Genomic DNA, 25,020 nt, shown 5'->3' with positions numbered 1-25,020 from the left:
GGTGCATGTATCTTTTTCAAGGAAAGTTTTATCTGTATATATGCCCAAGAGTGGGATTGCTGGGTCATATGGCAGTTCTATAGTAGTTTTCTGAGGTACCTCCATAATGTTGTCCATAATGGTTGTATCAGTTTGCATTCATAAGTTTGTTTTCTATGTCTGTGAGTCTATTTCTGTTTTTCAGATAAGTTTATTTGTATCACTTTTTTAGATTCCATGTTTTGTGTAATATGAAAGGCTCTTAGCAATAGAATGACTGTGCAAAGAGTCTGTGTCTTGGAGTTCCCATTTCACCTCAGCGGGTTAAGCACCCCACTGATATCTATAAGGATTCGGGTTCTACCCCTGGCCTCACTCAGTAGGTTAAAGGATCCAGTGTTGTGAGCTGTGGTGTAGGTCACAGACATAGCTCAAATCTGGTGTTGCTGTTGGCTGTGGCATAGGCCAGCAGCTGCACCTCCAATTTGACCCCCACCTAGCCTGGGAACTTCCATATGCTGCAGGTGTGACCATTAAAAAAAAAAAAAAAAAAAAAAGAGTTTGTGTCTTTAAATCTTTATAGGTTAAATTATTCATCATTAAATTCCTTTCCAGAAAGGTGGTACCAAACTATACTCCCAAGTTCTTCCATTTGTGTACCTTCCTTGCCAACTCTGGATATTTTTAGTTTAAAAAATTTTACCAGTTGGAAAGATGAAAAAAATAGTAATTAAAAATTCTTATTATTTCACCATTAATGAGATTCAGCATATTTTTAAGTGTTAACTGTGATTTTTAATGTGGATTAATTACTTGTTTTGCCCATTTTCTTTTTTTCTTGTTGAGTTATAGGAGCTTATATATGGAAACTTATGTATTATCTTACATGTTGCTAATATTTTCACCCATTTCAGCTGTATTATTTATTTTCATTGAAGTATAATTGCATATAACATTATATTAGTTTCAGGCCTATGGCATAATGATTTGATGTTTGTATATCTTGTGAATGATCACCATGATAAATCTAGTTGTTATCTGTCACCATACGTAGTTATAACGTTTTTTCTTGTGATGAAGTTTTTAAGACCTACTCTCTTATCTATGAATGTAGAAATTTTATACTTTTATGTTTTGTTGTCACTCCTTTATGGATCTCTGTTTGGGTCGAGAGTGATCTTTTTATTTATTATTATTATTATTATTATTATTATTTTTTGTCTTTTGTCTTTTTAGGGCCGTACCCTCAGCATATGGAGGTTCCCGGGCTAGGGGTCCAATTGGAGCTGTAGCTGCTAGCCTACGCCACAGCCACAGCAACACCAGATCCGAGCCGAGTCTGCAACCTACACCACAGTTCACGGCAACGCCGGATCCTTAACCCACTGAGCGAGGCCAGAGATCAAACACGCAACTCCATGGTTCCTAGTCAGATTCGTTTCCGCTGTGCCAAGACCAGAACTCCCGAGAGTGAACTTTTTAAATCCTTTCCTTTCTCTGCTTAAAAAACTCTTGGTTGTTTCTCATTGAGAGACAGTATAATATAGTGTTTGAGGACATAGGTTATGGACATTTTGCTGGATTTGAAACCTGGTTTTCCTACTTATATAGCTGTGGGATGCTGACAGGCAGTACCTGGTCTATGACTGTTTTCTCTTGATGGTGATGCTCACCTTGTCCAGCTGTTGGGAGTGTTAAATGGATTAATATGTTTTAGTACTTTGCACAGTGCCCAGCACATGTTAAATCCTCAATTGGTATCAGCTCCTGTTATTCCTTCTCTTCCCAGCCAGTTTTATTGTGTACCACTTACCTGTTTCGTTCCCTGCTCCAGCCAATGACCTTTCTCTCAGTTCCTCCTTACCTTAGAATCTTGGTGTGTGCTGTTCCCTGTGCCTGGACTCCACCTTCCTTTTTGCCCTTTTGGCCTAACTGCTATTTCTCCTTTAGTCTCAGCCTAAATACCCTTACCTCTACCTTTTTTATTTTTCAGGGATGCTGTTAAATGGACCTCTTAGTTTAGGTTAGGTCTGCCATCGTGTTCTGTCTTAGTACCCACTGCTTTTCCTTCACAGCACTTTAATTATTATTATTATTATTTTGTCTTTTTGCCTTTTCTGGGGCCACTCCTGCGGCATGTGGAGGTTCCCAGGCTGGGGGTCTAATCAGAGCTGTAGCCACTGGCCTTCGCCAGAGCCACAGCAACGCAGGATCCGAGCCGTGTCTGCGACCTACACCACAGCTCATGGGCAACACCGGATCCTTAACCCACTGAGCAAGACCAGGGACCGAACGTACAACTTCATGATTCCTAGTCAGATTCGTTAACCACTGTGCCACAATGGGAACTCCCACTTTAATTATTTTAAATTGTTGACTTAACTTGTCTTCCTCCTGTTGAAAATAAGCATCATGAAGTGGAAACTGTCTCTCTTGATTGCTTTTACCTTTATCCCCTAGAATAATGGATGGTAATGAGCTGTTGTTTGATAAACATGGGGAATGAGTGAATTTGTAGATGGAATGTACAGTTTGAATGTTTTGGGCTTGGGGTAGAAAAGTAAACTGAGAGAAAAGAGCATATTTAGAGGCTTTAAATCTTGTTACCAAGTTTCTGTTCAGTTGTTTCTATCTGTGATAATGTAAGTTTCAGTACCTAGGTTGTATGAAAACATTTGAGGTAATTGGCAGTTAACCTCAAATGGGATATCCACAGTTTTAATATTTTTATTTTTATTTTTTTGTCTTTTTGCCATTTCTTGGGTTGCTCCCGCAGCATATGGAGGTTCCCAGGCTAGGAGTCTAATCGGAACCGTAGCCACCCACCTACACCAGAGCCACAGCAACATGGGATCCGAGCCACATCTGCAACCTACACCACAGCTCACGGCAATACCGGATCATTAACCCACTGAGCAAGGCCAGGGATCGAACCCGCAATCTCATGGTTCCTAGTCGGATTCGTTAACCACTGTGCCTCAACGGGAACTCCCACAGTTTTAGCATTTTTAACACAAGATTTTTCTCTGTGCTCATTATGAGATGTAATTTTAAAATCTGAAAATGATGTTATGTTCATTATACCATTTTAAAAAATGGGCGTAATATGGAAAGTTCCCATCAAGGCTCAGTGGAAACAAATCTGATTAGTATCCATAAGGATGCAAGTTCGATCCCTGGCCTTGCTCAGTGGGTTAAGGACCTGGCATTGCCATGATCTGTGGTGTAGGTCACAGACGCAGCTTGGATCTGGCATTGCTGTGGCTGTGCTCTAGGCCATCGGTTATAGCTTCCAATTCAACCCCCAGTGTGGGAACTTCTATATGCCATGGGTGCGGCCCTAAGAAGACAAAAATAAATAAATAAATAAAATAAAGAATGGACATCATATGGTCTGAGATTGCATAGTTATTTATTGGTAGAGGTAAAACTAGAACCTAGGTATCCCTGTAACCCAGCTCATGCGTTGTAGCTTATATATTTTCAAAGGGTACATTAAAAATTAAACTTTGGGGAGTTCCCGTTGTAGCACAGCGGAAATTAATCCAGCTAGTGTCCATGAGGATATGGGTTCAATCCCTGGCCTCGCTCAGCTCAGTGGGTTAAGGATCCATTGTTTCCATGAGCTGTTATGGAGGTCTCAGTTGCGACTCTCATCCTGTAACTGTGGTGTAGGCCAGCATCTACAGCTCCAAATCGACCCCTAGCCTGGGAACTTCCATATGCCATGGGTGTGGCCCTAAAAAGCAAAAAAAACCCCTAACTTTGGAGTTCCCATTGTGGCTTACTGGGTTGAGGATCCAATGTTGTCTCTGAAAGGATGTGGGGTTGATTCCTGGCCTCACTCTGGCATTGCCACAAGTTGCGGCATAGGTCTCAGATGCGGTTGAGATCCAGCCAATGTTGCTGTGGCGTAGGTCGGCAGCTGCAGCTCCAATTAGACTCCTAGCCGAAACTTCCATATGCCGCTGATGCGGCCCTAAAAAGAAAAAAATGAACTTTTTCTTAGTGTTTAAAAGATTTTAATGAGAATCTGTTCTGGGGATATAATACACAAAATCTTTTTGAGAGGTTCAGAGTAGTTTGCTCCTGTAGATATCACCCATACAGCTATGGCTATTGAGTTCCTATCCCAGCTTTATAGTTTTTTGCATTGTTGCCTTCAGTTAGTTCACGTCACCTTCCTGCAGCAGCTCCTTTCCCCCCTTTGATTTACTCTTTCTAATATATTAGGCATAAAAGGCAATATCTTAAAATGTTTTACTTGTTTGTAGAGCAGGAATAAATATATTCGTCCATGCTATGACATGGATAAATCTCAAAAACATCTGAGTGAAAGAAGTTAGATGCACAAGATCACATAGTGTATGATTCCATTTATGTGAAATGTCCAAAAGAGGCAAAATCTCTAGAGACAGAAAGCAGATTAGCGATTGCCTGAGCCTAGGGATGGAATGAGGAAGAACTGCGAGTAGGAATGAAGTTTCTTTCCAGGATGATGGAAATATTCTAAAACTGGATTATAGTGGTAGTTACACAACTCTGTAAATTTACTAAAAATTATTGAAATGAACATTTAGAGTGGAAAATTTTGGCATATGAGTTATATCTTCAGTAAAGCTGTTTTTAAAAAAAGAATAAATGATGTCAGAGCTTATTTTGGAGGAGTTAGACTCTCTTTATAAGTGTAATTGTGGACAAATATAGTTGATACTTTTTGGTTTTGCATAATATTCTAGATAAATGAAATGGAAAACTAGATAATATAGTGTGCTACATCCTGAATCTTACTCATTGTGTAAGATAGAGTGTTGAAAGCTGATTCACCCCCTCACCTCAGGAATTCATTAGGAATTGGACTATTTGTGGATAGTCATGCCTAGTATTATAATCCAAGTTGAAGGGGGTAGTGATGCATATATATGTTTGTGAGTTTCGGATACCTTATCAAGATCTTGATAGCACTTTCTTTCTCTCTCTCCCTCCCTCCCTCCACACACACTCTCTCTGTCTTTCCCTTCAAAATTAGAAGAGGTATAAATTTTTTCCTCTGATTCCATCTGTTCTGCCAGTATGTTTTTATTTTATCTGCCCTCAACCCACTGGACTGTCATGTTTTATAAATGAATAAACACTAGGCTGTAGCCTATTTATGTGTTCTTTTTGATTTTTCAGCACTTTCATTTGGACCTTGGATGCCCATTGAACAGATGCCTGAGAACTGCAAGTAATCTTCAGATTGTAGCAGAACCATAAGGCCTGTGCTCTTTGTGGGGAAGAAATCGCCCATGTGCTGTGGAAATGAACGGGGAGCAGCAGATTGATGCAGGTACCAGTTTTGTTTGAACAAAATCCATTCTTCACAGTACAGAATTCCATTACTTAGCTGTTTGTTATGTTGTCTGGCTTGTTTTTCTACCACTAAATGGCAAGCTCTTTGAAGACATGAGTTGTCTTTCTTTGTACCTGGTAGAGAACCTGGCACTAGGGAGTATTCAACATGTTTGCTGAAAAAGTAAATAACTTTTATGAACAGACTTTTTTTACAAAAATAATACGTAAATTTATTTTGAAATAGCTATTGATCCATAGGCGTTTGCAATGATAACTGACAGTCCTCATGTACCCTTTATTCAGATGCTACTATGTTACCTCTCATGTAAGTATAGTACAATGTAAAAGCCAGGAAATTGACATAGATATAAATTGTATGTAGTTCTCTGTCATTTCATCCCATGTGTAGATTCCTGTAACCACAACCTTAGTCAAAATACAGAACTATTCCATCACCACACAGAGCTTCTTGTACTACCCCTTCAGAGTTATATCTATTCCTCTTCCCCAGTGTCCCCAGGTAACTGTTAGTCTGTTCTTCCTCTGTAATTCTGTCATTTCCAGAATGTTACATAAATAGAGGCATACAGTATATTACTTTTTGAGATGAGCTTTTTTTTTTTTTTTTAACTCAAAGCAGTGCTTCTGAGATCCATCCCAATTCTTGCATGTATTAATAGTGTGTTCCCTTTTCTTACTTGGTAGTGTTCTGTGGATATACTGCAGTTTGGTTAACGATTCATCTATTGAAATACATTTTGGTTGCTTCCAGTTTTGGGCTTCTATAAATAAAGCTGCTGGGAACAGTTATATACGTAAGATTTCATTTTTCTGGGATAAATCCCCAGGATCACAACTACTTTCAAGAGGGGCTGTTCCATTTTGCATTCTTACCAGCAGTGTACTGAGATCTGATTTCTTTACATCTTCACAGCCACTTGGTGGTGTCACTATTTTTATTTAAGTCATGCTGATAGACATGTAATGACAGCTTATCTGGGTCTTAGTGTGTGTTTCCCTAATGGCTAGTGATGCTGAACGGGTGCTTACTTCCTGTCCCTATCTCTAATGTGTTCTTGTCTTTGGCCCATTTATTAATTACATTGTGTGCTTTTTAATTAATAATTTTTTGTAGTTCCTTGGTGGCCTAATGTTTAAGGACTCAACATTGTCACTCTTGTGGCTTCGGTTACTGCTGTGGTTCAGGTTTGATCCCTGGCCCAGGAACTTCTGCATGCCAGGAGCCTGGCCAAAAAAAATGATTGTTTAGCTATTGAGGTTTCTAAAAAACAACTTTTTAAAGATACTTTTCTCTTTTTTTTTCTTTTGAGATGTAATTTACATTCTATAAAATTTACTGTTCAGAGTATAGAATTCAGTGGTTTTTAGTATATTCACGAAGTTTTGAGTTCCCATTGTGGCTCAGTGGTAATGAACCCAACTAGTATCCATGAGGACATGGGTTTGATCCTTGGCCCTGCTCAGTGGTCTATGGATCTGGCATTGCTGTGAGCTGTGGTGTAGGTCGAAGATGCAGCTTCGGTCTGGTGTGGCTGTGTCTGTAGCCTGCAGCTGCAGCTCCAATTCGACCTCTATCCTGGGAACTTCCATATGCCGAAGGTGCGGCCCTAAAAAGACACACACAATAGAAGTTGTGTGACTAGCACTAGTACCCAGTTTCAGAACATTTTTACCACTCCCCAAAATAAATCATTAACAGTCATTTCTTGCTTAATCCAGCCTCTGGGAACCATGTCGACTTTCTGTCTCTATAGCTTCACCTATTCCTACTTTCTTTTTATTAATGTTTGCATGTTTCATCCTTTCACTTTCAACCTGTCTAAATCATTATATTTGAAGTAAGTTTCTTGTAATAGCATATAGTCATTAAATTTTTTTTCAGTCCTGTAATTGGTATATTTAGACCATTTACACTTAATGTAATTATTGATATGTTAGGCCAAGTCTGCCATTTTTGTTCATTTGTTTTCTCTGGTTTTGTTCCTCTCTTTTCTCACTTCCTGTGGTTAAACAGAACTTTTTTTAGAGTTCCATTTTGATGTTTCTGTAGTGTTCTTTTTTGGGGGGTGGGGCACCTCCCACATGTGGAAGTTCCCAGGCCAGGGATTGAACCTGTACATGGCAGAGACCCAAGCTACTGCAGAGACGATGCTGGATCCTTAACCCACGAGCCACAGGGAAACTCCCTATAGTGTTCTCTTTTTAAAATTATTTATTTATTTATTTATTTATTTATTTCAGGGCTGCACCTGTAGCATATGGAAGTTCCCAGTCTCGGGGTCAAATCAGAGCTGCAGTTGCTAGCCTGCACCACACCCACAGCAACGTGGGATCTGAGCCACATCTGAGACCTACACCACGGCTTATGGCAGCACTGGATCCTTAATCCGATGAGCAGGGCCAGGGAATGAACCTGCATCCTCATGGATACTAGTCAGATTCGTAGCTTGCTGAGCCATGACAGGAACTCCAGGAACTGCTTTAAAAAATTTATTTAGGGAGTTCCCGTTGTGGCGCAGTGGTTGACGAATCCGACTAGGAACCATGAGGGTGCGGGTTCGGTCCCTGCCCTTGCTCAGTGGGTTAACGATCCGGCGTTGCCGTGAGCTGTGGTGTAGGTTGCAGACGCGGCTCGGATCCCGTGTTGCTGTGGCTCTGGCGTAGGCCGGTGGCTACAGCTCCGATTCAACCCCTAGCCTGGGAACCTCCATATGCCGCGGGAGCGGCCCAAGAAATAGCAACAACAACAACAAAAAGACAAAAGACCAAAAAAAAAAAAAAAAATTATTTATTTTTCTTTTTTTAGGGCTGCAACTGCAGCATCCTATAGTGTTCTTGCTTACATCTCTTTGTACAGCTTTTTATTATATATACTTAATCATACTCTGCTGGTGTCATCATTTTGTTAGTTTCAGTGAAGTGTGGAAACTTTACCTACTTTTTTTTGCGGAGGGTGAAGGAGAGAAAGATAACCTTTATTGCTTTGCCAGGACGAGGAGCCCACAGCAGGCTAATGTCTTAAAGATTGTGAGCCCCCTGGAAGGGATTAGGAGGTGGTTTTATAGGTTGGGGAGTGGAAAATAGGGCCACAGATAATGATCAAGGTAGAGGCAAGCTTGTATTGTCTTTCAAAGCTGGTGTTTCTCGTGGCCCCCAGGACTGATTCTGGTGGTCCTCCTTCTTGGAATGAAGAGGGCTTCATCAAGTAGTTCTTCCATTTGTTGGGGGTTTTAGTTCCAGTGTCTGGACGTACTAAGGTTCAGGTTCTGTGTGTCTCAGCATAGAAGGAATTCAGTGAGAGACAACGTGATAGGCAAGAAATAGATTTATTAAGATAGGATGCTTGTGAGAGATGCAAGCAGGCAGGCCAGAAGGCTATGCCTTTACTTACTTTTATATCTCTTTACCTTCTCTTATGTATAATAAATTAACTTAGATATTTCTCTGCTTGTTTTGAGAACCATATCAGATGTCATTAAAATTTTTCCTTCAACTGTCAAGTATAATTTAGAAAATTCAAGAGGAGAAGGAAGATGTATTTTGTTTTCCTATATTTTTACTCTTTCCATTGTTCTTTTTTTTTTTTTTTTTTTTTTTTTTTTTTTTGTCTTTTTAGCTATTTCTTGGGCCGCTCCCGCGGCATATGGAGGTTCCCAGGCTAGGGGTCGAATCGGAGCTGTAGCCACCAGCCTACACCAGAGCCACAGCAACGCAGGATCTGAGCTGTGTCTGCAGCCTACACCACAGCTCACAGCAACGCCGGATTGTTAACCCACTGAGCAAGGGCAGGGACCGAACCCGCACCCTCATGGTTCCTAGTCGGATTCGTCAACCACTGCGCCACGGCGGGAACTCCTTTCCATTGTTCTTTATTCCTTTTTGATTTTCCAAGATTCCTTCTTCTGTCATTTGATTCTATGTATAACATTTCCTTAAACTGTTTTTTTTTAGGGTAGGTCTCTTGGTGATAATATTCGTTTCCCTTCATCTGAGAATATCTTAATTTTGCTGCTCATTATTGAAGGGTATTTTTGCTAAATACAGAATCCTGATTATGAAGTTCTTTGTTTCATTGCTTAAAAAATGTTGTGTCTGGAGTTCCTGTTGTGGTGCAGCAGAAATGAATCCAACTAGTAACCATGAGGTTGGGGTTCGATCTCTGGCCTCACTCAGTGGATTAAGGCTCTGGTGTTGCCGTGAGTTGTGGTATAGGTGGCAGTTGCGGCTTGGATTCTTTGTTGCTGTGACTGTGGTGTAGGTTGGCGGCTACAGCTCTGATTCAACACCTAGCCTGGGAACCTCCATATGCCATGGGTGCAGGCCTAAAAAGCAAAAAAAAAAAAAAAAAAAAATTGTGCCTTCCGGCCTCCATTTATTTTCTCTCTTTCTTTCTTTCTTTTTTTTTTTTTTTTTTTTTTTTGGTCTTTTTATGGCTGCACTCACAGAGTATGGAGGTTCCCAGGCCAGGGGTCCAATTGGAGCTTTAGCTGCCAGCTTACTCCACAGCCATAGCAACACCAGATCTGAGCCACGTCTGTGACCTACACCACAGCTCACAGCAATGCCGGATCCTTGATCCACTGAGCGAGGCCAGGAATCGAACCTGAAGCCTCAGGGTTACTAGTCGGATTTGTTTCTGTTGAGTCATGGCAGGAACTCCTTTTTTTTTTTTTTTTTTTTTTTTTTTGCCTCCATTTCTGATGAGAAATCTATCATTGGAATCCTGTCTCTCACCACTTCCTGCAACTCAAGTATTGTTTCACTTACTACTTTCAAAAAAGGTTTTTAGTCTTGAGTTTTCAGAAGTTTGACTCTGGTATATCTGTGATTTCCTTGGGTTTAATCTTTGGAGTTTTCTCTGCTTCTTAAAATTTAGGCTTACATCTTTTGATAAATTTGTAACATTTTCGGAGTACCCGTCATGGTGCAGCAGAAACGAATCCGACTAGGAACCATGAGGTTGCCTCACCCAGTGGGTTAAGGATTTGGTGTTGTGGTGAGCTGTAGTGTAGGTCACAGGTGTAGCTCAGATCCTGTGTTGCTGTGGCTGTGGTGTAGGCTGGCAGCTGTAGGTCCAATTGGACCCCTAGCCTGCGAATCTCCATGTGCCATAGGTGTGGCCCTAAAAAGAAAAAAAAAATTGTAATATAATATTTTCAGCCATATTTCTTATTTTCTTCCCTGTTCTCTATTTTTCTTTTAGGATTGATGACACTTTCATTAGATCTTTTATTATCCCATGGCTTTGTGAAGCTTTTTTTACTTTTTTCCTCCATTGTTTAGATTGGTTTGTTTCTATTGCTCTTCAATTTTAGTGGTCTTTTCCTCTCTCCTCCTCATTCTGCTGTAGAGCTCATCCTTGGAGGTTTTTGTTCTGGAGGTTTTTTAGTTATTGTTTTTTCAGTTTTTAAATTTCTCTTTTGAGCTGGGGAGGAATGAAAGATGGAAATAGCTCCAACTTAAAATGCTACAATCCCACTCTCTAACAGAGATTCAGTAACTGTCTTGAATAAATGCTGTTCAGTTTGTTCTGTGCCTTCAGTTAATTTCATAATTTTCATTGTTTAACCAGTATTTTTGCTGCTTTTCTGGAAGAGTGGGTTCACAAAGGCACTCACTTTGCCATTGAGGAAGTTGATTTGTTTTCTTTTAGGAGTTATTATTACCTCTTATTACTCACACACACACACACACACATGTATATATTATGAGTCTGAATCCATTGTTGTCCTCATTGATTTGATGATCAAATTGCCCTATTCTAGAAGAATGAGAGTTCTTTTAGGTTGGTTCCTGTGTTCTTTTGATGTCATGTACTTTGATAGTTCTATTCCTTGCTTTCTGGCCTAGGTAAGAGTCTGAGATACCTCTTGCACATTTCCTTCCCCAAGTTTGCAGTCTTTTTTCTTTCTCAAGTGGTTATGATATTTAGAGACTACAGTCGAGGTCCTGGAGTTCTCTTTGATAGCAGATTGACATTTCTTCTAGGCCTTATCCATAGACATAGCTAGAAAATTCGTATCTTTTTTTTTTTTTTTAAAGTATAGTTGGTTCACAATGTTTCATCAAGTTTTTTGACTTGGGTCACAACAAAGGACCCAGTCACACACATTTCCCTGTGCTGTACAGTAGGATCCCATTGTCCATCCATTCCACATATAAGAGTTTGCATCCAAAAAAACCCCCAAATGCCTGTCTATCACACTCCTTCCCCTTCACCCCCAGGAACAAGTCTGATCTTCTTGGCTATGATCTGTTTCTGTTTTTTGTTTGTTTATTTTTATTTAAAAAATTTATTATTATTTGCTATTTTAGGGCTACACCCATGACATATAGAGGTTCCCAGGCTAGAGGTCGAATTGGAGCTATAGCCACTGGCCTACCCCATGGCCACAGCAATGTGGGATCTGAGCTGCGCCTGTGTCCTACACCACAGCTCACAGTAATGACGGGTTCTTAACCCACTGAGTGTGGCCAGGGATTGAACCTGCATCCTCATGGATACTAATCGGGTTCTTAACCAATGAGCCACAAAGGGAACTTCTGTTTGTTTATTTTTAGATAGGATCATCTGTTCTATATTTTAGATTCCACAAATAAGTGATATCATACGGTATTTGTCTTTTTCTTTCTGTCTTACTTCACTTAGTATGAGAGTCTCTAGGTCTGTCCACGTTGCTGCAAATGACATTAGTTTGTCTTTTTTATGGCTGGGTAATATTCCATTGTATATACATACCACTTCTTAATCCATTCATCTGTTGATGGACATTTAGGTTGTTTCCATGTCTTTGCTACTGTGAATAGTGCTGCTGTGAACATAGGGGTGCATATATGTTTTTCAGTGAAAGTTTTGTTTGGATATATGCCCAGCAGTTGAACTGCTAGATCCTGTGGTAGTTCTATATTTAGTTTTCTGAGGTATCTCCATACTGTTTTCCATAGTGGTTGTACCAGTTTACATTCCCACCAACAGTGGAGGAGGTACCTTTTTCTTCGCACCCAGTACACATCTTTCGAATAAAAAAGAAAATCAGATGACTTCATCTGATACTCTGATATGTACAGTTTTCTTTTCTTTCTTTCTTTCTTTTTCTTTTTCTTTTTTTTTTTTTTTTTTTTTTTTTAGGGCGGCAGGTACAGCATATGGAAGTTCCCAGCCCAGAGGTTGAATTGGAACTACAGCTGCTGGCCTATTCCACAGGGGCAATAATGCAAGATCTGAGCTGTGTCTGTGACCTACACCACAGCTCATGGCGATGCCAGATCTTTAACCCACTAAGTAGGGCCAGGGATGAAACCTGCATCCTCATGGATAGTAGTTGGGTTCGTTTCCACTGAGCCACAACGGGAACTCCTGGTATTTACAATTTTAATTTAAAATTACAGAGTATTTTATTACTTGAACTTTATGCTCAGGTCTCTTTTCCTTTGGAAATGTGTTGTTTTGTAATGTCTTTAATATCATCACTTGTTTTTGTCCTATAATATTGTATAATTTTTTTCACAATAACAATACCAGCATTCCAAATATCAATAGAATAATAGTGTGCAGTTTAAGATTTCTTTATGGTTTTGCCTTGAAATATATTCCACTGTCAAAATTTTGTATTTTAATCTGACTTAAAGAAATCCTGTTTTTGGAGTTCTCGTCATGGCTCAGTGGTTAACGAATCCAACTAGGAACCATGAGGTTGTGGGTTCGATCCCTGGACTCACTCAGTGGATTATTTAAGGATCCGGCATTGCTGTGGGCTGTGGTGTAGGTTGCAGACTCGGCTCGGATCCCGTGTTGCTGTGGCTCTGGTGTAGGCCGGTGGCTACAGCTCTGATTAAACCCCTAGCCTGGGAACCTCCATATGCTGCAGGAGCGGCCCTAGAAAAAGCAAAAAGACAAAAAAAAAAAGAGAGAGATCCTGTTTTCTTAGTGGTTTTTCCACCACAAAGTTCATTTTTAGTTTTTAGAATTTTTTGATTTAAATGTTTCAAAATTGTGTAAAGTGTATACATAGTTCCGAAGTTAAAATAACATTCCGTCTTTCAACCTGATAGTATTCAGTCTTTTTATTCTTCTCATATATGTGTTTTATTAATTTTTATTTTTCTGTTCATTTTTTAAAAAGTAAAAAAAGTATAAGCATATATATATATTTATATTTATATCTCTCCTTATACAAAAAATAGAGCTATAATAAAAAATGCTCTGAGTTTTGCTGTTTCACTTAATGTATGCCAGAGATTATGCCATATTAGTATATAGAAATCATTCTCATTACTTTTTATAGCTGTATAGTCCTGGAGGCATATACCATATTTTATTCAGCCAGTTTGTTATTGATGGACATTTGGGTTGTTTCCAGTCGGTATTACAAATAGGACTGCAGTGAATAGCTTTGTACATATGTCTTTTTGTATTTTTGCCAGCATATCTTTGGGATAGATTCCTAGAAGTGGAATTGCTGGATCAGAAGGTAAATACATATGTAATTTTGCTAGATATTGCCAAATTCTTTCACTGGGATTATGTTATTATGCTTTACCTGCTTAATTACAGCCTCACTATGGCGTATGTTTTCAAACTTCAGAATTTTTTCCAGTCTGATACCTCAGTGTAGTTTTCATTTGCATTCTTTTAAAATGATTATATTTGCACATCTTTCCATATGTTTAAGGACTATTTGCATTAAAAAAAAATAAATTCTCTTTTCATGTATTTTGCTCATTTTTCTGTCAGATCATTGGTCTTATTTTTAGGTAGTTTTTGATGTATGAGAGATTTTAGACCTTTAATTCATTGTTTTTATTGTTGTTTAGTTTTTATTTTTTTACTTTTTATTTTTTGTCTTTCATCTTTTCAGGGTCACACTGGCGGCATATGGAGGTTCCCAGGCTAGGGGTCTAATTGGAGCTATAGCTGCTGGCCTACACCAGAGCCACAGAAACATCAGATCAGAGCCACATCTGCGACCTACACCACAGCTCACAGCAACGCTGGATCCTTAACCCACTGAGTGACGCCAGGGATTGAACTTGCAACCTCATGGTTCCTAGTCGGATTCGTTTCTGCTGCAGAATGATGGGAACTCCTAGTTTTTATTTTTAAATTAGCCTTCTGTTTGAGGGACTGGGGTTCTTGCTAAAGATCATGAATGTCCAGTCTTGTTATGTTTTAGTAGTGGAGATTGACTTTCTACTGGCTCATGTTTCCTGATGCTCCCAAGAGAGTCTTTGTTGGCTTATATTTCTAGTGAAAAAATTCAAATACATAAAAATGAATGGAAAACAATATAAAAAACACCTATATACTTACCATGCAGAACTAATAAAGAAATAATAAATTAATATTGTCTAATATTTGTTTTCATTTAAAAAATTACAGTAAAATATCTGTAACATTTTAACCTTTTTTTTTTGGTCTTTTTTTGGTCTTTTTTTGTCTTTTCTAGGGCCACACCTGCAGCATATGAGGTTCCCAGGCTAGGGGTCTAATTGGAGCTGTAGCCAATGGCCTACACCGCAGCCACAGCAACACCAGATCTGAGCCACGTCTGCGACCTACACCACGGCTCATGGCAACACCAGATCCTTAACCCAATGAGCGAGCAAGGGATCGAACCTGCAACCTTGTGGTTCCTAGTTGGATTTGTTAACCATGTAGCCATGACAATAACTCCTTAACTATTTTTAAATGTACTGTTCAGTGGCATTAATTCCATTGACATTGTTGTACACCTGTTAACCGAAATCCACCTCCAAAATGTTTTCATCTTCCTGTACTAAAAAGTCTTTATCTATTAAAAACTAACTCTCCATTCTCCTCACCCCTCTAGTCCTTGGAAACTACCATTCTTCTTTTTTATCTCTATGAATTTGACTAACTACCTCAAGTGAGTAGAATAATACAATATTTGACCTCTTGTGGCCTGACTTATTTCATTTGATGTAAGGTTCTCACGGTTCATCCATGTTGTAGCATGTGTCGGAATTCCCTTCCTTTTTATGACTGAATCATATTCCATTAAGGTATGCATATACCATATTTTGTTCATCCATTTTTCTGTCGATGGATAGACACTTGGGTCGGTTACTTCCACGTTTTGGCTGTTGTGAATATTGCTTCTACAAACATTAATGTACAAATATCTGTTTGAATTCCTGCTATCAGTTTTTTTGAGTATATACCCAGAAGTAGAACTACTGGATCATTTAATAATTATATTTTTAATTTTTGAGGAACTACCAAGAAGTTTGGCATAGTGGCTGTACTGTCGTATATTCTGAGGCCAGCAGTATACAAAAATTACAATTTCTTACACCTTGCCAATACTTCTTTCCTTTTTTTCTTTTTTCTTTTCTTTTTCTTTTTTTTTTTTTTTTTTGATAATAGTATGAGGTGGTACCTCATCGTGTTTTTTGTTTTTGTTTTTGGACCATCTTGAGCCATATGAAGTTCCCAGCTCTGGGCAGCTGCCGCAATGTCAATCCTTGACTCACTGTGGGCTGGAGATTGAACCTGCGTCCCAGCACTCCAGAAGTATTGCTGATCCCATTGCTCCATGATGGGAACTCTGGGTCTCTCATTGTGGTTTTGATTTGCATTCCCCTAATAATGTTGAATGTGTTTTCATGTGTTGTTTCATTTTTTAAAAAGGAGTAAAATGTAATATAATTTAAGCCTCTTTTGTACTTCTAATTCTTTTCTCTCTATCCCCAAAGGTAGTACTGTTGATGTATATTCTTCCCATCCTGTTTTTATTTTTTATTTGTTTTTTTTTTTATCTTATCCCTGTTTTTTTTTTTTTTTTTTTTTTTTTTGTCTTTTTGCTATTTCTTGGGCCACCCCCCCGGCATATGGAGGTTCCCAGGCTAGGGGTCGAATCGGAGCTGTAGCCACCAGCCTACGCCAGAGCCACAGCAACGAGGGATCCGAGCCGTGTCTGCGACCTACACCACAGCTCATGGCAACGCCGGACCCTTAACCCACTGAGCAAGGGCAGGGACCAAACCCGCAACCTCATGGTTCCTAGTCAGATTCATTAACCACTGCGCCACAACGGGAACTCCTCCCTGTTGTTTTTTAAACTTATAGTTAATTTATAATGTTGTCCCAATTCCATCCTTGTCTTTATATTCTAATTGATATGCATGTATTTATAAACATTATACCACAGACTTTTTTGTTTTGAAGCCTAAATTGTATCTTGTGCTTTTCATTCTTCACCTGCTCTTTTTACTTGATTAGATTTTTTTAGATTTATGTATACCAAAATAGCTCATTCACTTCAACAATGTATAGTAGTACTCCATTTTAGGATCATCATAATTTATCTATTCTCCTACTGATTGCTTCTTTCTGTTGCTAATAGAAACAGTACTGTGGTGAACATCCTTGTATTTGTCTCCTTGTGTTTGTTTGAAGCACCAGCTCACCAGAGGTATACTCATTCAGCAAATGTTTTTTGCAGTCTTGCTAGTGTCAGACATTGTTTTGGTCAGTGAGGACACTTCAGTGAACAAAACTCAGTTCTTAGGGAGCTTATGTGAATTGGGCTTATGTGAACTGTTATTGAATTCTAATAGAGTGTTTGAATCTCTGCTCCCGCAACAAAATTTGTTCAGTCTGCTGTAACAAAGATATAGCAGTAACCAAAACAAAGTCCCTGTTTTCAAAGCATTTTTTTCCTAATGGGGAAGATAAAAAGACATATGGTATACTGTCAGGTAGGAGTGAATGCCATAGATAATGAAAGCAGGGGCGGGGGTTTCTACCGTATTTATTTTTAAATTTTTTTGTTGTTGATATTTTAATTAATTAAAAAAATTTTTAAAGTATAGTTGATTTACAGTGTTATACCAATTTTTTCTGTACAGCAAAATGACTCAGTCAACATGTATACACATTCTTTTTTTTAAATATTATGTTCCATCATAGTCTGTCCCAAGAGATTGGATGTATAGATCCCTATGCACCTTATTTTCTATCCATTCTAAATTAATAGTTTACATCTATTAACCCCAAACTCCCAGTCCATACCGTTCCCTCTCCCTTGGCAACCCAGAGATCTTTTCTCCATGTCTATGAGTCTATTTCTGTTTTGCAGATACTTTCACTTGTGCCATATTTTAGATTCCACATATAAGTGATACATAGTTATGTTCTTGTCCTTAACATTCTGACTTACTTCACTTAGTGTGAGACTCTCTAGTTGTATCCATGTTGCTGTGAATGGCATTATTTCATTCCTTTTTATGGCTGAGTAGTATTCCATTGTATACATGTACCATGTCTTCTTAATCCATTCATTTGTTGATGAACATTTAGATTGTTTCCATGTCTTGGCTATTGTGAGTAGTGCTGCAATGAACATAGGAGTTCATGTATCTTTTTGAATTGTAGTTTTGTCTGGATATATGCCCAAGAGTAGAATTGCTGGATCATATGGTAGTTCTATATTGAGTTTTCTGAGGAACCTCCATACTGTTTTCCATAGTGGTTGTACCAATTTTCATTCCCACCAGCGTATAGAAGGGTTCCCTTTCTCCGCACCTTCTCCAACATTTAGTATTTGTAGACTTATTAATGACGGCCTTTCTGACTGGTGTGAGATGGTACTTCATTGTAGTTTTGATTTGCATTTCACTAATAATTAGTGATGTTGAGCATTTTTTCATGTGCCTGGTGGCTATCTGTATATCTTCTTGGGAGAAATGTCTATTTAGGTCTTCTGCCCATTTTTCATTTGGGTTGTTTCTTTTCATGCTGTTGAGTTGTATGAGTTTTTTGTATATTTTGGAGATAAAGCCCTTTCCTTTACTGTGCAAAAGCTTGTAAGTTTGATTAGATCCCATTTGTTTATTTTTGCTTTCATTTCTATTGCCTTGGGAGATTGACCTAAGAAAACATTTGTGTGATTGATGTCAGAGAATGTTTTGCCTGTATTCTCTTCTAGGAGTTTTATGATGTCATGTCTTATGTTTAAGTCTTTAAGCCAGTTTATTTTTGTGCATAGTGTGAAGGAGTGTTCCAGTTTCATTGATTTACATGCAGCTGTCCAGTTTTGCCAGCACTACTTGCTGAAGAGACTGTCTTTTTCCCATTTTATATTCTTGCCTCCTTTGTTGAATATTTTATCGACTGTAGATGTCTGGGTTTATCTCTGGGCTCTCGTTTCTGTTCTGTATGTCTGTTTTTGTACCAATGTCACACTGATTACTGTAGCTTTGTAGTATTGTCTGAAATCTGGGAAGGTTATGCCTCCTGCTTTGGTTTTTTTTTTTTTCCTCAGGATTACTTTGGCAATTCTGGGTCTCTTATGGTTCCATATAAATTTTAGGAATATTTGTTATAGTTCTGTGAAAAGTGTCATGGGTAATTTGATAGGGATCACATTGAATCTGTAGATTCTTTTGGGTAATATGGCCATTTTAACAATATAAATTCTTCCAATCCAAAAGCATATCTTTCCATTTCTTTGAATCCTCTTTAATTTTCTTTTAATGTTTTATTGTTCTCAGCATATATGTCTTTCACCTCCTTGGTTTCATACTTTCTGTTTGTTTGTTTTTTTTTCTTTTTTGGTCACCCTGCAGCATTTGGAGTTCCCAGGCCAGATTAAGCCTCAGTTGCTGCTTAAGTCACAGCTGTGGCAGTGTTAAGTCACAGCATAACCCACTGTGCCTGGTCAGGACTCAAACCTGCATCCCATCACTCCCAAGATGCCACTGATCCTATTGTACCACAGTGGAAACTCTGGGGTTTTTTGGTTTTATTTTGGTTTTTTTTTTGGATGTGATTTTAAAAGGTATATTTTATATTCACTTTCTTTTTTTTTGTCTTTTCTAGGGCAACGCCCACAGCATATGGAGGTTCCCAGGCTAGGGGTCCAATTGGAGCTGTAGCCGCTGGCCTACACCACAGCCACAGCAATGCGGGATCCAAGCCGTGTCTGCGACCTACACCACAGCTCATGGCAACACCGGATCCTTAACCCACTGAGCGAGGCCAGGGATCCAACCCACAACCTCCTGGTTCCTATGCAGATTCATTAACCACTGAGCCATGATGGGAACTCCTATATTCACTTTCTAATATTTCATTGTTAATATACAGAAATGCAACTGATTTCTGAATGTTAATCTTGTATCCTGCTGCTTTGCTGAATTTGTTGATCAGTTTGAGTAGTTTTTGTATGGAGTCCTTAGAATTTTCTATATATAGTATCATGTCATCTGCATATAGTGAGTTTTACCTCTTCCCTTCCAATTTGAATACTGTTTGTTTTGTTTGATTGCCGTGGCTAGGATTTCCAATACTATGTTGAATAAAAGTGGTGAGCGAGGGCGTCCTTGTATTGTTCCAGATTTTTGTGGGAAGGCATTCAGCGTTTCTCCACTGAGTATTTTGTTTGGCTGTGGGTTTGTCATAAGTGCCTTTTATTATGATGAGATATGTTCCCTCTATATCCATTTTGGTAAGAATTTTTATCGTTAATAGATATTGGATTTTATCAAATTTTTTTTGCATCCAGTGAGATGATCATGTGGTTTTGGGCTTTTCTTTTGTTAATTTGTTGTATTACATTGAATTGTTTTTTTTTTTTTTTTTTTTAAGGGCTGCACCTGTGGCATATGGAGGTTTCCAGGCTAGGGGTCAAATTGGAGCTATAGCTGTTGGCCTACACCACAGCCACAGCAACACCAGATCCTAGCCATGTATGTGACCTACTCCACAGCTCATGGCAACACCGGATCCTTAACCCACTTAACGAGGCCAGGGATCGAACCTGCAACCTCATGGTTTCTAGTCAGATTCATTTCTGCTGCACCATGATGGGAACTCCTTAATTGCATGTGTTGAACCATCCTTGTGAACTTGGTATGAATCCCACTTGATTGTGGTGTATGGTCTTCTTTATACGTTGTCGGTGGTTTCTACTTTAGATGCATACTGGTAGAAGGCCTTTCTTGGGAGAAAGCCTTTCTGAAGAGGTGTTTGAGTAGAGGCTTGAAGTGAAGGTGTGAATGACACTAGGGAATGAGACTTTAGAGCTGAAGAAATAATAAATGTAGAGGCTTTGAGGAAAAAACATGATTAGAGAGGAATAGCAAGAGACTCAGTGTCCCTCAAGTTCACAGAGCAAACACGAGGCTGGTGAGATGCAGTGGCAGGGTCAGCAACTAGGGGTCAGATCACATAGGGCCTTTGCAGTCTCTCAAAGATTTTATTGTTAAGTGTGATTAACCAAGATGAAAGATTTTTGTGGTTGGACCTCGAACTAGAGAGAGAGCAGTAGAAATGGTGGGGAGTGATTAAATTTGGGATATGTTTTAAAGATAGTACCTACAGAATTTTCTGATAGATTGGATATAAGATGTGAAGAAAATGAGGATTACCCCACATTTTCTAGATTGAGCCAATTATCAACCAGTGGTATCTATTACTTAGTTGGAGAATGCTAAGAAGGAATCAGATTGAAATTTTAATTTTGAAATGCCTCCTAAGTATCTCAAATATTTGGTATTAAATACTAAATTACAATCAAAAGTGATTGTAGGAGTTCCCATTGTAGTTCAATTGTTAACAAACCCAACTAGTATCCATGAGGATGCCGGTTTGATCCCTGGCCTCACTCAATGGGTCAAGGATTCAGTGTTGCTGGGCTGTGTGTGGGTCGCAGACACAGCTTAGATCCCATGTTGCTGTGGCTATGGCGTAGTCCAGCCACCATAGCTCTGATTCGACCCCTAGCCTGGGAACCTCCATATACTGCAGATGTGACCTTAAAAATAATAATAATAATAATAATAATTGTGATAGTTACACTCTCACCAGTTTTATATGATCTATTTGGGTGACTCCTAGATGGATCCCAGCAGGAGAGAGCATGTCACACTTGTACAGTGTTGAGGTTTATTGACAATCAGTGCACTAAGGGAACCTACGTTTAAAAAGAGCATTTAGTTATTTTATTTATTTATTTATTTGTCTTTTCTAGGGCTGCTCCCACGGCATATGGAGGTTCCCAGGCTAGGGGTCCAGTCGGAGCTATAGCCACCGGCCTATGCCAGAGCCACAGCAACGCAGATCTGCAACCTATACCACAGTTCATGGCAACGCCAGATCCTTAACCCACTGAGCAAGGCCAGGGATAGAACCCGAAACCTCATGGTTCCTAGTTGGATTTGCTAACTACTGAGCCATGACGGGAACTCCCATTTAGTTATTTTGTGTGTAAATTCAGTTAAGTGCTGAAGTAAGTTTTAAGTTAGGTTTACTAAGTTTACATTTTTATACTTTGACTTTTCTTTAATTGGGTCCTACCTTGTTTGTTTCTTTGTTGTTTTTAATTCCAGATGCTGGATCTAGTGTGGAAGAAGTGGAATTAAGCTGGGAAGATTATCTAGAAGAGACAGGCTCCACAGCAGTGCCCTATGGGTCTTTTAAACATGTGAGTGGTAACTGTATTTGCTTGACTGACTATATCTCTTTTCTTTGACTCACTGCACGATCATTAGAGAATTATTTTAAGGTAGAGTAATTGAAAGAATTTGAGTTCTTTTTCTTTTCCCCTCCTGTTGCCACTTCTTTTTTTTTTTTTTTTTTTTTTTTCCCTGTTTGGCCCCCCACAACAAATGGAGTTCCTGGAGCAGGGATTGAGTCCAAGCCAGAGCTGTAACTTATGCCACAGCTGCAGCAATGCTAGCCCCAGTGTACCCAGGCCAGGGATCAAACCTGCGTCCCTGCTCCTGCAGAGACACCATCAATCCCATTATGCCACAGCAGGAACTCCCCTCTTGCCACTCTTATTATGAAAACTTGACAGAGAGTTCCTGCTGTGGTGTAGTGGGTTGGGAATCCAGGCTGTGGCTCAAATTCTATCCCTGGCCTGAGCGACTCCATATGCCACAGGTGTGGCCATAAAAAAACAAAACAAAACCAGAAAACCATACACACAAAAACTTGATGTATGGTAAAACCCTTTTTGATTTTGTATATTTTCTGCCACTCAATGTGGACTTGTCATTTTTTTTTTTTTTTTTTTTTTTTGTCTTTTTGTTGTTGTTGTTGTTGTTGCTATTTCTTGGGCCGCTCCCGTGGCATATGGAGGTTCCCAGGCTAGGGGTTGAATCGGAGCTGTAGCCACCGGCCTACGCCAGAGCCACAGCAACGCGGGATCCGAGCCGCGTCTGCAACCTACACCACAGCTCACGGCAACGCCGGATCGTTAACCCACTGAGCAAGGGGCAGGGACCGAACCCGCAACCTCATGGTTCCTAGTCGGATTCATTCACCACTGCGCCACGACGACGGGAACTCCTGGACTTGTCATTTTGATCAGTCATGAATATTCCTTTATTTTTGTCAAAAAAATTTTAGAAGCCTCTTAAATCAAAGAAAATGGTTTATATTATACAGGCAAACTTTGGAGATATTGTGGGTTTGGTTCCAGACCACCACACTGAAGTGGTATCACAATCAACCATAAGTCAAATGAATATTTTGGTTTCCCAGTACGTATAGAAGTATATTTAAACTATACAGTAGTCTGTTAAGTGTGTATTATGTTTTTTAAAAAGTACATACTTTTTTTTTTTTTTTTTGTCTTTTCACCATTTCTTGGGCCACTCCTATGGCATATGGAGGTTCCCAGGCTAGGGGTCTAACCGGAGCTGTAGCCACCAGCCTACACCAGAGCCACAGCAACACAGGATCCGAGACGAGTCTGCAACCTACACCACAGCTCGCGGCAACATCGGATCCTTAACCCACTGAGCAAGGCCAGGGATGGAACCCGCAACCCCATGGTTCCTAGTCGAATTCGTTAACCACTGTGCCTCGACAGGAACTTCAAAAAAGTACATACCTTAATTAAAAAACTAATAAGTACTTTATTGCTTAAAAATGCTAGTTATCATCTGAGCCTTTAGGGAGCTGTACTCTTTTTGTTGGTGGAGGGTCTTGCCTCGTTTTTGTTTGTTTGTTTGCTTTGCTTTTTAGGGCCTCACCTGGGGCATATGGAAGTTCCCAGGGTAGGGGTCAAATTGGCGCTGCAGCTGCTGGCCTGTGCCGCAGAGCACAGCAATGCTGGATCCTTAACCCACTGAGCAAGGCCAGATATCAAACCAGCATCCTCATGGCTACTACTCAGTTTCATTACCACTGGGCCACATTGGGAACTCCTGACTCCATGTTGATGGCTGTTGACTGATCAAGGTGGTGGTTGTTTAAAGACTGAGGAAGTGTGGCAAATTTTTTAAATAAGGCAGTGATAAAGTTTGCCATATCAAATGACTTTTCCTTTCATGAACGATTTCTCTATAGCATGTACTGCTGTTTGATAGCATTTTACATACAGTGGAACTTCTTTCAAAATTGGAGTCTGTCTTTTCAGACCTTGCCACTGCTTTATCAGCTAAGTTTATTTAATATTTTAAATCCTTTGTTGTCATTTCAACAGTCTTTACAGCATGTTTACCAGGAGTAGATTCCATCTCAAGAAAGCATTGTCTTTAGTCATCTACAAGAAGAAATTCCTCATCTGTTCAGGGTTTATCATGAGATTGCAGCAGTTCAGTCCCATCCTTAGGCGCACTTCTAATTCTAGTTCTCTTGCTGTTTTCACCCCATTGGCAGTTGCTTCCTCCACTGAAGTCTTGAACTTCAGAAGACTCAAAGTCATCCATGAGGGTTGCAATCAGCTTTTTCCAAACACCTGTTAATGTTTATATTCAAAAAAATCATACTTGAAAGTTGAAATGATTCATTATTCCATAGGCTGCAGAATGGATTTTGTGTTAGCAGGCATGAAAACCAGTATTAATCTCATTGTACATTTCCATCAGAGCTCTTGGGTGACTGGGTTCATTGTCAATGAACAGTACTATTTTGAAAGGCATCTTTTTTTCTGAGCAGTAGGTCTCAACAGTGGGCTTAAAATATTCAGTAAACCATGTTGTCAACAGATGTGCCATCATCCAGGCTTTGTTGTTCCATTTCTAGAGCACATGCAGAGTCGATTTAGCATCATTCTTAAGGGCTGTAGGATTTTTGTAGTGGTAAATGAGCATTGGCTTCAGCTTAAGCTCACCAGCTGTATTAGCCCCTTCAAAGGACAATTAGTCAGCCTGTCCCTTGAAGCTTTGAAGCCAGGCGTTGACTTCTCCTCTATCACCATGAAAGCCCTAGTGGCATTTCCTTCCAAGAGGCTGTTTTGTCTACATTGAAAATCTGGTGTTGAGTGTAGCCACCTTCAATAATTCCCTCGGCTAGATCTTCTGGATGACTTGCTGCAGCTTCTGCATCAGCCCTTGCTGCTTCACCTTGCACTCTTATTTTATGGAGAGGGTTTCTTTCCTTAAGCCTCATGAACCAGGCTTCTAGCTTCAAACTTTCCTCTGCAGCTCTTCACTTTTCTCAGTCTCCATAAAGCTGAATAGAATTTGGACCTTGCTCTGGATTAGGATTTGGCCTAATCATAAACCTGGATCAGTATGTGGTGAAGGACTGCCAACCACAGTAAAAATCAAGTATGGCTATAGGATGATATTGAGAAAGGATGGCTGTGCTAGCAGATCATGGGCAAGGCTGATACAATTCATATCTATAGAGCAGTAGAAATGGATGTCCAAGCCACTAGCAAGAGTTGTACAGGACCAAGTTTAGTATAAAGGAAGGAGGGGAGACAG

General features: G+C 39.5%; 1 protein-coding gene across 4 annotated transcripts in view; it reads left to right on the top strand.

The window, feature by feature from the left end:
- Positions 1-25,020, top strand: part of SFMBT1 (Scm-like with four mbt domains 1) — a 160,448-nt gene that overhangs the window by 74,513 nt on the left and 60,915 nt on the right. For 3 of the 4 annotated variants that reach the window (XM_021068953.1, XM_021068952.1, XM_021068954.1), the window contains exons 2-3: positions 5,155-5,308; positions 21,688-21,782. In XM_021068953.1, coding sequence (XP_020924612.1) covers positions 5,281-5,308; positions 21,688-21,782 — 123 coding nt within the window. In that variant the 5' untranslated portion in view covers positions 5,155-5,280. Of the gene's footprint in view, positions 1-5,154; positions 5,309-13,758; positions 13,806-21,687; positions 21,783-25,020 lie in introns of all 4 variants that reach the window. The other variant, XM_021068955.1, reaches the window with a different exon arrangement.

Source organism: Sus scrofa, chromosome 13, assembly GCF_000003025.6.
Source record: "Sus scrofa isolate TJ Tabasco breed Duroc chromosome 13, Sscrofa11.1, whole genome shotgun sequence".
Taxonomy (NCBI): domain Eukaryota; kingdom Metazoa; phylum Chordata; class Mammalia; order Artiodactyla; family Suidae; genus Sus; species Sus scrofa.
This window is presented reverse-complemented; position numbering and strand designations above follow the sequence as displayed.